The sequence below is a fragment of the Somniosus microcephalus genome, chromosome 4, assembly GCF_052327205.1.
Source record: "Somniosus microcephalus isolate GS21.2 chromosome 4, FLI_Smic_1.0, whole genome shotgun sequence".
NCBI classification, from domain to species: Eukaryota; Metazoa; Chordata; class Chondrichthyes; order Squaliformes; family Somniosidae; genus Somniosus; species Somniosus microcephalus.
The window spans coordinates 352072117-352089020 of NC_140990.1; the positions used below are offsets into that span (position 1 = coordinate 352072117).

The 16904-nt window shown below is 44.0% G+C and overlaps 1 protein-coding gene across 4 annotated transcripts in view; it reads right to left on the reverse strand.

The window, feature by feature from the left end:
* Nucleotides 1-748: 748 nt before the first annotated feature.
* The window catches only part of LOC147120766 (kinesin-associated protein 3-like), a 149518-nt gene continuing 133362 nt past the window's right edge, over nt 749-16904 (reverse strand). For 2 of the 4 annotated variants that reach the window (XM_085987002.1, XM_085987000.1), the window contains 2 exons: nt 2186-2284; nt 749-1019 (listed from right to left, as the gene is read on the reverse strand). In XM_085987002.1, coding sequence (XP_085843128.1) covers nt 775-1019; nt 2186-2284 — 344 coding nt within the window. In that variant the 3' untranslated portion in view covers nt 749-774. The remainder of the gene's footprint in view (nt 1020-2185; nt 2285-16904) is intronic. The other 2 variants (XM_085987001.1, XM_085987003.1) reach the window with 2 other exon arrangements.

Sequence of the window (16904 nt, forward strand, 5' to 3'; positions counted from 1 at the left end):
GGCCCTTCTCCCGGGGATGCGGAGGATCTGTCCTTGACAGGTCACAAGTTCGGGGTTTTAGCGCATGCGCTTCCCATGCCTAAACCAGGAACTTGCGCGGCCCCCAAGGGCACGTGCGCATCTCGTACACACCCATAGGGGTCGCAAAATACGGCCCATTCTTTTTGCTCTACTTTGCACATTTCCCTCCCTTCTTTGCTGCTCACGATGTGGTCTCCTCTACATTGAGGAGACCAAACGCAGACTGGGTGACCGCTTTGCGGAACACCTCCGTTCAGTCGTACAGGTGACCCCGAGCTTCCGGTCGCCTGTCATTTCAATTCACCGCCCCATTCCCACTCAGACCTCACCCTCTGCGGCCTCTTGCATAGTTCCAATGCAGCTCAGCGTAAGCTCGAGGAGCAGCACCTCATCTTCCGATTAGGCACTTTACAACATTCTGGACTCAATAACAAGTTCAACAATTTCAGATCATAACCTCGGCCCCTATTATATTTTCATACTTTTTATCCACACTTTTGTTTTGTGCCTTTTCCTTTTTTTCTCTCTCCCACATGGCAGCTGTCTTTCACTCTGCCAGCACATTTCACACTTCATCTAAAGCCATTGTTTGTTTCTTTACTTGTCCTATTACCATCTCGTCTCACCTTGAATATCTCTTAATGTCTCCTTTCATCCCCTCCCCCATTTCCCAGCCCCCAAACTGCCTTTTAATCAGTTTCATTTCCTGCCTTTTTCCTCAGTTCTGAAGGGTTTCGACCTGAAACGTTGATGCTATTTCTCTCTCCAGGGATGTTGCCTGGCCTGCTGAGTTTTTCCAGCGTCTTCTGTGGTTATTTCCCTCCCTTCTTTAATTGCTTCCCATTTAACATGAGTCAAAAAGAGAAGCTGCAAGATAAATGAGGGCTTAATAGGGCATAATTTCTTCCTTACCGCAATGATGTCTAATGTATTGTCACAGACTTTCCGTATCTCTGCATTTTTATCATGCATCAAGTCAATCAAGTATGCTGGAGCCTCTATGAGCAGCACATTAAGGAAAAGCAACATCCAAGTCAAGTATGCTTTATTATAATAAAAGGTCTATGGAAGAAAAGCATTTGAGTTGTATTACTGCCTACACACAATAACTGGCCCAGAATACAGAATAAAAAGTTGATAAGGAGTTGAATAGGAGATTTGTAGATAAAATTTTGGCACAGGTATTAATTGGAATACGGCAGTATAAATAGGAAGTTGGTTAAAGTACTGAATGTCATAAGCCAAGGAGAGACTTGCTCTGATCCATCAGTTGATGGGACTACTCAGCTGTTTATAACCTACTGAGACCGTTTAGTATGCTGGTAGCCCTCTTTGTGGCTTCACTAGGTTAGTACCTCATTTTAAAGTATGGCTGTTGCTGCTTCTGCACTCTGCAGTGAACCAAGATTGGTCTCCTGGCCTGACTGCGATCGAGGAGTTAGGAATGTATCATACCATCAGGTTACAGATGTCATTAACAACCATAGGGGACTGAGTGGCATACTGGTCATGTAATGATCATTCACCAAATCCTCACACAAATGCCACCCCGTCCCAATTTTAAAGATTCTAAAGGATACATCACATTAAAACCCAAGCTGCCAGTATTAATATCCACGGTACAAATCAGGAGTGAATAACAATCAGTTCATTTAAAAAAAAGGAAATCTCTGGCATTCTTAGGCATAAAAGGTGTCGAGTAAGTAAAATGGGTGGAACCAAGCCATTTATCTCACCACCAGCCATCTCATTCATGACTTTAACACACTGTTCAGTGAGTTCAATTGCCATAATATAGTCTGAAGTCCATAATGAACAATTTCACAAAATAATCATGTTCAGTCACTCTCTAACTGTAGTATTTAGCCTGTGTATTAATGAATTGCACATGCAGCCTTTTCATCTTTATTGTATATTCATCTGTAAGAAATTAACTTTAAAATATATGCTATTAACTTTTACAGATTTTTGTCTTTAAACATTAACAGGACATTGAAATCAACTGAGGTTTTTGACCCGTTGACCTAAAATGCCAAGATATTGTACAGTACCAGTATTTGAACAACTTAAATTTTTCAGTCTTGTACCCTTGCTTTCTGGATCAAGTTGACGGAAGCACTAAATAGAAAGGGGAGAAAAAATCTCTGTCATTCAGAAAGGATACGTGTTTCCTTTATAATCACATCTCTGGTAGCTTGGTGGAAAACCATCTGGTAGAAGACATATACAATCTGGCAAACAAATTCATCATCCTCTTGTTTGGCTATGGGAAAGAGCAGAAATATACAGTCAAAGGAGATTACATTGCAGGAAAGGCACCTGAATCCCAACTGATTACTGTAGTTAAAATGTCCTAAATGTATCCTCAAAATGGTTTTATCAACAATCATACTGAACCCTGGAAAAAAGAAAGAGCCAAACCCAAAAATCTGACTTTCACTAGAATTTAATGGCCCGAGTTTGTCAAGGTCACAACTTTGAGATGGCATGTCAGACGGCTAAAAACAATTTACTTCAGTGGTCCCTTTGTTATAGAAAGCTGAGAAGATAGGAGAGTAAAACCACCAATTGAAATGTCTGTTTTTTTTTAAATAGCTAGTCTAAGGTCATTATAATTTCTTTACATATCGGACACCAAAAGAGGTGAACCTTTCAATACATCTCACAATAGTTAATAACACCACAAGGTTTATTTGAGAATCAAAAGTATTAAAGATGGTGTTTTTTGACTCAAAAAAGTAGGTATGCATGCATGTGGGGTGAAAAGAGGCCAAAACGTCATCCCAGCTCTCTGCTAAAAAGCAACATTTTTTTCTCTATTTTATTTACATTTTATATATATTTTTAAGATTTATAGACTTCCCAAATCAAAGTACAGGCAAAGGTTTTGATATATGAGAAAGGAAAACAAAACTTGAACCAGTTGTAGTCCAAATATAGCTATCAACATGGAAAGTGGACCTATCCTTGAGATGGACGATTCAAGAGCGAACAGACATCACATCTACAGATGGCGGTCCACTCTTCCGACATCCCAGGAGATGACGAGCATTCCAGAAGGCAAGGCAACTAATTCTACTATGCCAACTCAGAAGGGCACGGTTGGATAAGGTCTTAGAATCACTGCTAAAGCTGCGATCACATCAGTAATAAGCTGATCAGTCTTTTAATATAGCCAATTGACTTGGAACTTTATATGGTTTCTCCAGCAGTGAATGTGCCACGGTTTAGATTATCTTACTCAAAATCACTGAAATGTCTGAATATCATTTTGGAAACACAGTACTCATGATAGAATTGGACTTTGAGACTTTAGTTATCCAACATTTTAATAAAACTTAAATAAATGCTAGAAAACTTCAAAGCAGCTAGGTGACTGCAAGAAGTTTCTTTTGGCTGTCTGTGCTGCCTTTCTTTAGGAATTTATGTTAGTTTTCCAGTTAATTCAGGGGTTTGAGTAATTTGGGTCGATTTCCATTGTGTGCCGCCACCTAGTGGATATTTGGTACCTAGCAACTGCAGTAAACTACTGTATATCACAGACAGACCTGCAGCCACACATGGTCTGGGAAGTTATATTGTTGTCACGCTCCAGCCTTGGACACTATTTGTCTGTAAGTACTTGAGAATGTTATAGATGATTAGTGTACACTATATTTTGCAGAAAATGTTTAGTTTGTAACTTTTCTTTGTAAGCAAACTTACACAGCTAGCCGTGAAGTGCTCGCTCCCTGTCTAGCTGGTTAACTTGTAGCTGTATTTTGATGCACTATGTACAGAGAATTTAAAGAGAATGCCTTCCAGTTTGCTAAATGTATATTCGCAGTAAGCTGTGTTTCCACATGTTTGGTAAGTTACATGCCAAATGTACTGTGTTGCTCAAGCGTACCTAAATTTGTGTATGCATATCAGTTATGTGTTTGTATACTAATATGTGCTTCCATTTCTGTATTGTATTTCAGTTTCACAATAAGAATCTTTCAGTAAAGTTTACAAGAAAAGTCAAGCCTTGTGATTTTTATGGGAAGGTATCAATTTGTTAGCTACCTGTCTAGCTCTGCATAGGAACGCGCTGTAAGGGCAGAATAGTGAAAAGACAACAGCACAGCGGGCTCAAGCACAAGAAGATACCACCCAGCTACCATGAGTCTACGCTCAGGAAGACAATATACCACAGAGGATGTCGACCAGCCAACCGAGAAGCATGAGCCTCTTCGAGCAAATGATGCCAAGTCACAGTCCTCTAAAGCATCCTCTAGATCATCTCGGCGGTCCAGCAGACTGTCGTCATCGACAACTTCTGCAGCCGCCAAAGCACATGCCAAGGCAAAAGCTGCCCAGGCTCAATTGTCCTTCGCTGAAAAAGAAGCTATTGTGATGAAGCAGAGAGCTGACCTCGACGCTAGTGTGATGAAGCAGAGAGCTGACCTCGACGCCAGTCTCCACATTCTCCAAAGCCAGAGAGCTGCCGCTGCCGCTGAAGCTGAGGCTTATGAAGAAGGTGAGGAGAACGAAGGCGGGGAGCACAGCCATGAACCATATGTTCCAGAACAGCCCCTCAGTCCAGTGCAACGTACAAGTGAGTATGTCCAACAACACTACAAATTGTTCTTCAAGGAAACATCCAGGTATCTCGACGCAGAACCAGCTACTCACCACAGTAACAAACAGCCTGTTTTCGGAGACACTGAGCTTAAAAGAGAAGAAACAAGTAAGACTTACCTGTAGAGACCTCCACAGCACTCGGCCAATCCAGCCAAGCAGTCCTCACCCGAGCCACAAGGTGCACAAGACCTCGCCAGGTACCTCATCCGCCGAGAATTGTTAAGTTCAGGTCTTCTAGAATTTGATGACCGTCCTGAAAATTATTGGTCATGGAAAGCGTCCTTCCTGAGTACCACCAAGGACTTGAATCTGTCAGCCAGAGAAGAACTAGATTTGATGACAAAGTGGCTCGGAGCCGAGTCGTCAGAACAGGCGAAGAGAATTCGCTCAGCGCACGTCCGCAATCCCACAGCAGGCCTCAATCTGGTTTGGCAACGTCTCGAAGACTGTTATGGGACACCAGAAGTCATTGAACACGCACTGCTTAAGAAGATTAAGGACTTTCCAAAGCTAACCAACAAAGGTAATGTCGAGCTTCGACAACTGGGTGACATTCTCCTCGAACTGGAGTGTGCTAAGGAAGAAGGTTACCTGACAGGCCTCTCGTATTTGGATACAGCTCGTGGGGTAAACCCAATAGTGGAAAAGCTCCCCTACAACCTTCAAGAGAAATGGATAGCTAAGCGATCCAAGTACAAGGAGGATTACGGAGTGGCATTTCCCCCCTTCTCTCTCTTCTCCAGGTTCGTCCAACAACAGGCAAAGGTGAGGAATGATCCAAGTTTCACTTTCTCCACCTCCAGCAGTTACGCTCCTTCGAGAACAGAGAAACCCACAAAGTACAGCAACAAAGCCTCTGTGAGCGTGCACAAAACAGATGTTCCAGCCAAACCCTCAGTCAACCAATCCAGTTCTGCTGGGAATAAAGTGGTTGACCCAGATCGTCAGTGTCCAATACACAAGAAGCCCCACCCACTCAAAGTGTCGAAGCTTTAGAGGCAAGCCTATTGATGAGCGCAAATCATACTTGAAAGAGAATTGCATCTGCTTCAGGTGTTGTGGGTCGACTATGCACATGGCAAAAGACTGCAAGGCGACAATCAAGTGCTTCGAGTGCAACAGTGAAAAACACATCGCAGCCCTGCATCCAGGTCCTCCTCCTTCGACCACCGAGTGTGCTGCGGTTGACAAAGAGGATAGCGGGGAGCAAAGCGAAAGCGCATCTTCTTCCGTCACCTCCAAGTGTACAGAGGTTTGTGGAAATGCAAGCAGCCCACGCTCATGCTCCAAAATCTGCTCGGTTAAAGCATATCCTGCAGGGAGAAAGGAGAAGGCAATCAAGATGTACGCAGTGCTTGATGAGCAAAGTAACAAGTCTCTAGCGAAGACAGAATTCTTCAATCTCTTTGAAGTCAAGGCCAGCGCAGCTCCGTACACGCTAAAAACCTGTTCAGGGACAACAGAGACTACGGGTAGGAGAGTTGGCAACTTCATGATCGAGTCCATGGATGGGAAACTACAGCTTCCCCTCCCCACCTTAATTGAGTGTGACATGATGCCAGATGATAGGACGGAAATTCCTTCCCCAGAGGTCGCACACCATCAGCCCCACCTACAGCCAGTTGCCAACAAGATTCCAGCTGTGGACCCGGACACTCCAATCCTCCTGCTCTTGGGAAGAGACATCTTAAGGGTGCACAAGGTGTGTGAGCAAATCAACAGGCCCCATAATGCTCCTTATGCGCAGCGGCTTGACCTGGGATGGGTCCTCGTGGGTGGAGTTTGCCTGGGAACAGTCCACAAACCAGCGGATGTCAACGTATATAAAGCAAACGTGTTGCACAACGGTCGTACATCCTTTCTCAGCCCATGCCCAAACAGGATCCAGCTAAAGGAAGACTACGATGGCATGACGCAGCATCATAGGTCAACCTCCTCTGCCTGTGAGGAAGAGGCAGGCCTCACTGTGAGCATAGACAGCCTAGGATGCTCAGTGTTTGAAAGGTCCAAGGATGATGACAAACCAACACTACCCATGGATGACAAAGCTTTCCTAACCATCAGTGCCCTGAGGAGGTTTTTCTCAATCCGTGGTCCAGCCAAACTTCTCCGCTCCGACAGAGGGACTAACTTCGTGGGTGCCTGTAAGGAGTTGGACATCCACACGGACGATGCAGCGGTAAGAAGCTACCTCCAAAAGAAAGGATGCACGTGGGTGTTTAACCCCCCGCATTCATCCCACATGGGTGGTTCATGGGAGAGGCTCATCGGTGTTGCCAGGCATATTCTGGATGCTATGCTGCTTCGGACGGGACCCACTCGTCTCACACATGATGTCTTGAGCACTCTCATGGCTGAAGTCATGGCGATCATGAACGCAAGACCCCTGGTGCCGGTGTCCACCGATCCAGACATGCCTGCAGTCCTCACCCCAGCGATGCTCCTGACTCAAAAGATGAGTGCTATTTCAGCCCCCTCTGGAAACTTCGACATGGCTGAGCTGCACGGGAAGCAAGTCCAGTGTCTTGCAGACACTTTTTGGAAGAGATGGAGAGGAGAGTATTTGTCCACCCTACAGAGCCATAGGAAATGGACAGAAGACAAGCCAAATGTCAAAGTGGGAGATGTTGTCTTGCTGAAAGACAGCCAAGCACACAGAAATGAATGGCCAGTGGGACTGGTTGTCAAAACTCTGCCGAGCAGGGACAAGAGGGTCCGCAAGGTGGAAGTGAAGATTGTCAAGGAGGGTACTGTCAAAGTGTTTCTGAGGCCAGTCTCAGAGATCGTAGTCCTCCTTTCTGAAGAAACCTAGAGAAAGGATTCTGAGTATGTTTGCAGCCAAAGAACGTTTTCTTTAGGTTTATTTTGTATCTGTAGTGGTACAACCAAGCAGGGAGTGTGCTGCCTTTCTTTAGGAATTTATGTTAGTTTTCCAGTTAATTCAGGGGTTTGAGTAATTTGGGTCGATTTCCATTGTGTGCCGCCACCTAGTGGATATTTGGTACCTAGCAAGTGCAGTAAACTACTGTATATCACAGACAGACCTGCAGCCACACATGGTCTGGGAAGTTATATTGTTGTCACGCTCCAGCCTTGGACACTATTTGTCTGTAAGTACTTGAGAATGTTATAGATGATTAGTGTACACTATATTTTGCAGAAAATGTTTAGTTTGTAACTTTTCTTTGTAAGCAAACTTACACAGCTAGCCGTGAAGTGCTCGCTCCCTGTCTAGCTGGTTAACTTGTAGCTGTATTTTGATGCACTATGTACAGGGCTAATTTAAAGAGAATGCCTTCCAGTTTGCTAAATGTATATTCACAGTAAGCTGTGTTTCCACATGTTTGGTAAGTTACATGCCAAATGTACTGTGTTGCTCAGACGTACCTAAATTTGTGTATGCATATCAGTTATGTGCTTGTATACTAATGTGCTTCCATTTCTGTATTGTATTTCAGTTTCACAATAAGAATCTTTCAGTAAAGTTTACAAGAAAAGTCAAGCCTTGTGATTTTTATGGGAAGATATCAATTTGTTAGCTACCTGTCTAGCTCTGCATAGGAACGCGCTGCAAGGGCAGAATACTGTCAGTCAGTTGAACAGGATGAAGCATAAAGAGGTGGAAACAATCACGTTACTTAACATCTTCAATCATAGTTATATTATGATCTCACTGAAGAGAAATGCCCGCTTCCCAAAATGCCCAATATTTTTGTACTCAATTCTGTTCATCTCAACCAAGGTACAGTTTCAAAAGGCAAGAACGCTATTAATAAATACGATGAGACATCAAAACAGTTCCAGTTTCAATAAATCCTAATGTTAATCCATTCAACAGCAATTTCATAAGTGCCAAACCAATCTATCATAAATCTTCATTATAAGCTGCAAAATGACAAAAGAGAGACGATTTTAATACAGGCCTGCAAAAAGCCAAAAGAGTTGCTATAAATATAGCAATTATTTTAGCACAGATGCTACCAAGCAACCACAAACTTTACACATCCCAGGGTGCATCAAATGGCTAATTCCAAAATGCTGCTCATGCGCAATAAAGCAGATGGTGTGCACAGGAGGGGGAGGGTAGACCAGAATGAGGAAGAGGTTCCATTAACCTCATAAGTACTTAATATTTTTTTCCATTTGTAAAAAGCAAAATCATTTTTAAATGCAAAATAAATATGCATATTCTTAATGTTTAGAATTATGAAACATTAGTAAATTATATTCTGACAAACTAAGCGCAAATATTAAGTTTTTAAAGTTGAAGTGCCCATCAGTAATCCAATTTTTAAGCGCAACAATACATCATTAGCTGCCTCTACCTTGCAGAACAAAAATGCTATAAGCACACAGGTCAGTCAGCATCCGAAAAAGATGCATTTCCATTGCAACGAAGGGTCACAGCTGAAACTTGTTTTTTTTCCTTTCAGCTGCTAACTGACTTAGTGTAATTACTGTATTTTGTTCTTATTTCAGGTTTCCAGCATTTATGAGTTTTATGTCCAAAAATTGAATCTTAAAAGCAAAAAGGTATCATTTCATTAAATTGTTCAATTATATTTAATTTTCAATGCAAATTTTATTTCACAAAATACAATTCCCTCTAATAGTCAATTAAAATGTACTTGATGTAATAAAACTCACTACGCACTTGGTTTGACTATAAAGCAAGGCTTTAATCAACTTGTTTCAGAACATGGAGGTCTAGTTGTACTTCACTAGTTCCTGTCATACAAAATGTCCCTGGGCAAGCTGGGCCCACGCCTGAGTATTTATACTCCTTGGACGGCGCCACCAGCTGGCTCTCCAGCGTTAATTCATGAGTAGTTTCTTGATGAGATTTATAACATTCTTCCTGCCTAAAAGATTTGGAAGTCCGACGACTTCCTCTTAACAGATTAGGCGGACCACGAATAGCCGCAGTCTTTTAGATCTTTGTTTATGGCTAGAAGGCACGTCTCCCCGGACTGTGTCTTGGTCCCTGGGCCGCTTGATCCGTACCGGTGGATCGACAGGGCCCGTGTTGCCCTGATCGACCCGAGGGAGGCTGGGGAGATCGTGACTCCGGGTGCGGGTCCCCACAGGCGCAGAGCTAGATTCATCCTGTTTGATAGGCGGGGATTGACCGGCATCCTGGCCTCGGGTGGCCATCCCACAGGGAGCACTCGGCTCCCTGAGTGAATCCGGTAGGGCAGCCGGCAGATCTCGATATCCCAGGTAGGGCATCATCCTCGCGGGAGCGCAGAGTGTCGGCATCATCACCGTGGGTCCCTCTATCAGTTGGGTCCGTGGAACCGGCTGGACAGGGAGCCAGGTCCCAGAGCGAAACAGTGGACTCCCGGCCATCAGGGTACCGCACGTGCGCGTACGTGGGATTGACGTCCGTGAGTTCTACCTCGTCGACGAGGGGATCGTTTTTAGAAGATCGGACTAATCTTCGGAGCAGCACGGGGCCGGGAGCTGCCAACCATGACGGTAGGGACGTCCCATGGGTGGAGCGACGCTGGAAGCTGAAGAATCACTCATGAGGTTGACATTGGTGGACGTAGAAAGCGACCTGATGGAATGCAACACATCAGGGAGCATAGTTTCCCACTGGTGACCTCAGCGCAAGACGAACAGCGTTCCAGATGATAGCGTTGTATCTCTCAACCTGTCTGTTACCGATGGGATGGTATGGTGTCGTTTTACTTGTGGCGATTCCCCGTTGGGAGAGATAACTTTTGAGTTCGCTTGACATGAAGGAGGGACCCCGATCAAAGTGGATGAAATTGGCCGTACTGCAAAGGGAAAAGACTTGATCAAGGCATTTGATCACTGTGGAAGTAAGCAGATTGGGACAGGGGAAAGCGTGAATATTCGTCCACCATTGTAAGCAAGTAGCTGTTTCGCATTGAGGAAGGCAATGGCCCTTTAAAGTCAATGCTGAGTCGCTGCATAGCGTCTATGAGCGAGCCAACCGATGGACGGAAGAATTGCGGTTTTAATTCCGCACAAATTCTACAGGAGCATATTCTTTTCACATCTTCCATAGAAAATGGGAGATTTTTAGATCGCACAAAGTGCAACATGCGGGTAACGCCAGGATGGCATAAGTCAGTATGAAGATCCGCAAGAGTCGAAGTTGACATAGAAGAGCAAAATGCCCGTGTGAGGGTATCCGGGGCCACATTCTCTTTGCCGGGTCGATAATGTATGGTGTATTCAAAGGCGGCCAATTCCATCCTCCAGAGTTGTATTTTGTTATTCTTGATCTTAGTGCGTTTCCGGTTATCCAGCATAAAGGCCACGGAGCGCTGATCGGTTATAAGTGTGAAATAGCGACGAGCGAGAAAATGACTCCATTTACATACAGCTTCGATGATGGCCGTAGCCTCCTTCTCGACAGGAGGATAATGGAGCTCGCTACCCTGCAAAGTTCTGGACAGAAATGCAACGGGTCGACCACCTTGATTCAAGGTAGCAGAGATCGCCACATCCGATGCATCGCACTCGACCACGAAAGGAAGATTTTCATCAATGGAACGAAGCATGGCTTTTTCCAGTTGTCGCTTGAGGAGGTTGAAAGCTGAAATAGCCGTTGCCTCCAATGGAAATGACTTTGCGTGAAGCAGGGGCTGGATCGTGTCGGAGAAGTGGGGTATCCATTTCGCATAATAGGCGAACATGCCGAGTGCCCAACGAAGAAAGCCGAGATTCATAGGGGGAGGGAGCTCCTGAAGCGGACAAAGTCGCTCCGGATCCGGTTTGATGACACCATTGCCCACCCAGTAGCCAAGGATGTTGACTGATGGTACTGATTTCACAGATTTGGACTCATTTAAGGTTAAGTTGCGACGACTGAGAACGTCAAAAAATTTCTGGAGATTGGCATCGTGCTCCTTCTGGTCATGACCAGCAATGGTGATATTATCCAGATATGGAAAAGTGTCCGTTAAGTTCTCCTGTTTGACTAGGCTATCCATTGCCCGTTGAAAGACAGCCACCCCATTGGTGACCCCAAATGGAAGGTGACAAAACTGGTAAAGCTGACCATTGGCCTCAAAGGACATATACTTTTTGTCAGAGTCCTTTAACGGTACTTGATGATATGCGCTCTTTAAATCAAAAGTTGAAAATACCTTGTAGTTGGCAAGGTTATTAACCATGTCATCGATGCGTGGTAGTGGGTAGGCATCCAGGTCAGTATACTGGTTAATAGTTTGCGAGTAATCGATGCAAAGACGTTTCTTGTGTTGCTTCAGAGGATTTTTAACAACGACGACTTGAGCCCACCAGGAAGATGAACATGGCTCAATGATACCATCAGCTAGAAGGCGAGAGATTTCTGCCTCGATAAAGGATCGATCATCTCGGCTGAAAAGTCGTGATTTAGTGACTATGGGCTTACATTGGGGAGAAAGATTGGCAAACAAGGAGGGCTCATCGAGCGAAGCCGCCGAAAGCGCACAAAACGGTACTTTGGTAATAGTAATCTCCGGCTTTGACCCTCCAAACTCGAAAGTGAGTCTTTTGTGTTGTTTCTGGAAATCCTGTCCCAGGAGCACATCACTGCATAGGTTTTTGAGCACTCCGAGCCAGGTGGAAAAATAAGTGCGGCCATTGAGAATATGGTCGACAAGACAAAAGCCGGAAGAATTGGTGGTCAGTGTCGTCAGAGCCATTGCAATTTCCCTGTCCGAGGGGTAAATACACAGTTTTAACTTACTGATAGCCCGCTCACTAATGAAGCTGTCAGAGCTGCATGAGTTGATTAGTGCGCTCAAAATGTGTCCATTTACCGAAACCTTCGTGGTTGCATGGGACAGACTTTGGGGAAAAACAGTTGTGAAGAGAGGAGGGGCAGTTTTACCCTTGACGGCTGTAACCTTAGTAGTGGTTCTTGGGGGAGGAGCAGTTTCATAGATAGCAGCTGTAACCTTAGTAGTGGCTCTTGGGGGAGGAGCAGTTTTATAGATAGTAGCTGCAAAACTAACAGGAGCTCTTGACCGGTATACCTTAGAAAAGTGACCTTTCTTATGGCAATGATTGCAGGTTGCGTTATGAGCAGGGCAAAATTTCCTATAATGGAACACACCTCCAAAGAAGAAACACTTCCTTCCAGATTGCCAAGGTGCCGCTAGGGCAGGGTCGTCATCAGTGAAGGCTTCTAGGGTAGGGTTGTCATCCGCTAGGTTAGAGTCATCATCAGTGAGGGCTTCCGCCCGAGACCTATCGAAGGAGTCATTCAAAGTGATAGCAGCAGCCCGTGCACGAGGTAAAAGATAGGTATCTACATTCCTCTTTGCTAAGTCCCGGGAACATGCCTGGTCATAGGCAGCCTGTAACTCGAGGGTTTTATTCTCCAAAAGACGCTGGCGTATGAAGGGAGACACAATCCCATTAATAAAGGAATCACTAATTAACTCCTCCTGGTACTGCTCAGCTGTGACAGCTTTAAGATTCCAATCTTTGCTGAGCCTGCGAAGTTTCTGAAGGAATTCATCAAGTGATTCCCCGGGCTGTTGTCGAGTTGTGGCCAGTAGATGCCGAGCAAAGATTTTGTTTGGGGCCTTAACATATAGTCGCTGTAATATTAGGATAGCGGCGTCGTAGTCTACACAGTTTTTGATATAGTCAAACACATGAGGAGATACATAATTGGCAAGTACCTCTAATTTATCAGGAACATTCTCACCACACACCCTGAGGAAGTTGCTGAAAGTACGATACCAGTGTTTCCATACCTTAGCAGTTGTAGGTGAATTCGGGTCCAGGTCAAGACAGGCGGGTCTGAGTAGTTTGTCCATGATGGATTGATTATTATGCCGGAGTTCCCTTCTGCTGTTGAAGTCATAGCTAGCTGTTCCCGAAATCACTCAGAGCGTGGAGTCGATATCAAGTTGATTAAATTGACGTAATAAAACTCACTACGCACTTGGTTTGAGTAGAAAGCAAGGCTTTAATCAACTTGTTTCAGAACATGGAGGTCTAGTTGTACTTCACTAGTTCCTGTCTTACAAAATGTCCCTGGGCAAGCTGGGCCCACGCCAGAGTATTTATACTCCTTGGACAGCGCCACCAGCTGGCCGTCCAGCGTTACTTCCTGAGTAGTTTCTTTATGATGATGAGATTTATAACAGTACTCAAAAATCACCAAAAGAATTTAACTAAATCTTAAAGAAAAAAATAATTCAATCTTGTAACCTATCATCACTGTCTGATTTTAAGGCTTAAGGGGGCAGGTTTTCAACTTGCTGTCAGGGCATAAAATTGGTGTTGCAGATTGGCTGCCCATTATAGAAACCGACCGATTTTCATTGTGATTGAAATCAACAGAAATGAAAATTATGCCTTTTCTATAACTGGTGGCCGATCAGTAACACAAGTTTTACGCAGGGGCGGGAAGTTGAAAATCTACCCCAAAATTTTCTTACGGGCTGTAACATATTAGGGACGTTATAAAAACTACTAGCAATCCACACCATCAGTTTTCACAAGTTGCATTTTTACACGTGCGAAGGTTAAAAATCGCAATTTATTTTGATCAGACAGCCATCTGTGTGCAAGCAAAAATGTATCTCCATCTTCACATCATGTAACTACTCATGTTACAGAAACGTTTTCATGAAATCATAATTACTTTGCCACTTCTTTTTTAAAAAACTGTTTTAAATTAAATTCTGGCTTTTACACCAGTTCAGTGACTAAATACACCACATGATGTGGCATCTAGCCATAGCAACTGAGAAGAATGCATTTTTGATTTCTTACCTGTGCTGAATTCTGCAATATCAGCCAAGAGGGAGGGGGGTGGGGGGAGGGGGGAGAGGGGGCAGGGGAAAGACACTAAAATTGTCCTTTGCATCCCTGGGCTAGGGGAAGGAAGAAAGGAAAAATAAACAGCAAGCATCTATGAAAACCGTTCATTTGAATGCCAGAAGACGATGAGATTGGGCTCAGCTGCGATGCCTCCCAAGTTCGAATGGTCTGTGTTCACTCATTGTCTAGCTTCCCATGTACAGAATGGTCACTTGGACGAGAGCTGCCATGAAACTGTACTCAGCCGGAGGTACCAATCTCAAACAGGGAGAAAAATCATACTACGATTCTGTGGGAAAATATGTACTTCTATGATAAACACAGGCGTAATCTGTGCAGCACCCCAGATCTTCCACTCACTGAGAAACTGGGATTGTTCTCCAAAGAGCAGAGAAGGTTAAGGGGAAAGGTATTCGAAATCATGATGGGTTTTAATAAAGTAAATAAGGAGTAAACTGTTTCCAGCGGCAGAAGAGTCGGTAACCAGAAGAGATAGATTTAAGGTAATTGACAAAAGAACCAGAGACGATTCAAGGAAAAAATACTGACTGAAAGTGTGATGGAAGCAGATTCAATAATACCTTTCAAAAGAGAATTGGATAAATACTGGAAGGGGAAAACTTTGCAGGGCTATGGGAATAGAGCAGGAGAGTGGGACTAATTGAATAGCTCTGTCAAAGAGCCGGCACAGGCACGATGGGCTGAATGGCCTCCTTCTGTGCTGAATCATTCTATGATTCTATGAGCTGAGCTGCTCAACAGTAAATACTACAGCTACTCCAATCTCATTAAAAGCTTGTTGAAATACTGCATCCAGATTACAGCGCTGATCCTCAATATAAACATATACTGCAGCACACCCAACCAAGTTATTCTTCTATTGCTCTGGTAGCTCCACTCACTGAATACTACCGCAGGCACTACAGCTGTACTCTATAAAAACATGCTTTCATAGTGAGGCACTTCCTGTTGCTTGTAAGTATTGTGACAATGATCATTCTACACTCGCTGAGAAATTGTATTGATCTGTGCTTGCTTTAAATAAGGATCTTCAGTCATGACCAGATCCAATAGTGAATAGCAATTTCAGATTAGTCATGAAAATTTATGCTAAATGTTGTGTTAGTTTACAAATCCTTGCCAATATGCAAATCATATGCCAATCAAATACCTACTAAAAAGGAAAGAAGATGTGGCTTCACTTGATCCAATCAGGGCATTTTGGCAGAATATACAAACGAGTCTGCCGGCACACAATTTAGTCACATAACATGCAACAAAATAATCGCTATTATTGTACTATATCTCTGAAAAAGGTAAAATATTCCTTTGTTATACTTGGTTGCAAGTGAAATGATTTGTTCTCATCAAAGTACTTATAATTACATTATTCAAGCAAGCCGAGTCCCCTTTTTCTAGTACAATAGCAAAATATTGCGATGCTGGAAATCTGAAATAACAACAGAAAACGCTGGAAAAACTCAGCAGGCCAGGCAGCATCCATGAAGAGAGAAACAGAGTTAAGGTTTCAGGTCTGGGACCCTTCATCAGAACTGGAAAAAGCTGGAGATGTAACAGATATTAAGCAGGTGCAGAGACAGGGGGGGGGGGGGGGGGGGAAAGAGAGGGGAGGAAGGAATTGAAGGAACAGCCAATTTTTCAATTTTAAGGCTAGAGCACTATTTTTGGAGTACAGAAAAATGCAGATGACATTATTAAATAAAACGTGGTTGCCCACTTGCCCTTTTAGATGTAGAATGTGTTCACTGTACTTTAAAAGGGAGTCTCACTCAAAGCAAAATAAATCTCAATACAAAATAAAAGTGCTATGAAAAGATTGTGCTGTATTTGGACTAACAGTAACATTGCGTACTGCAGGTAAGGAAAGAAACAATACAATTCAATAATCGTGAATGGTGGTGGACCATTAAACAACTAACGGGAGGAGGAGGCTCCATGAATATCCCCATTCTCAAGGATGGTGGAGCCCAGCACGTGAGTACAAAAGACAAGGCTGAAGCGTTTGCAACCAACTTCAGTCAGAAGTGCCAAGTGGATGATCCCTATCGGCCTACTCCCGAGGTCCCCACCATCACAGAAGCCAGTCTTCAGCCAATTCAATTCACTCCACGGGATATCAAGAAACAGCTGAGCGCACTGGATACAGCAAAGGCTATGGGCCCCGACAACATCCCGGCTATCGTGCTGAAGACTTGTGCTTCAGAACTAGCCGCACCTCTAGCCAAGCTGTTCCAGTACAGCTACAACACTGGTATCTATCCGACAATGTGGAAAACTGCCCACGTATGTCCTGTCCACAAAAAGGACAAATCCAACCCAGCCAATTACCGCCCCATCAGTCTACTCTCAATCATCAGCAAAGTGATGGAAGGTGTCATCGACAGTGCTATCAAGCGGCACTTGCTCACTAATAACCTGCTCACTGATGCCCAGTTTGGGTTCCACCAAGACCA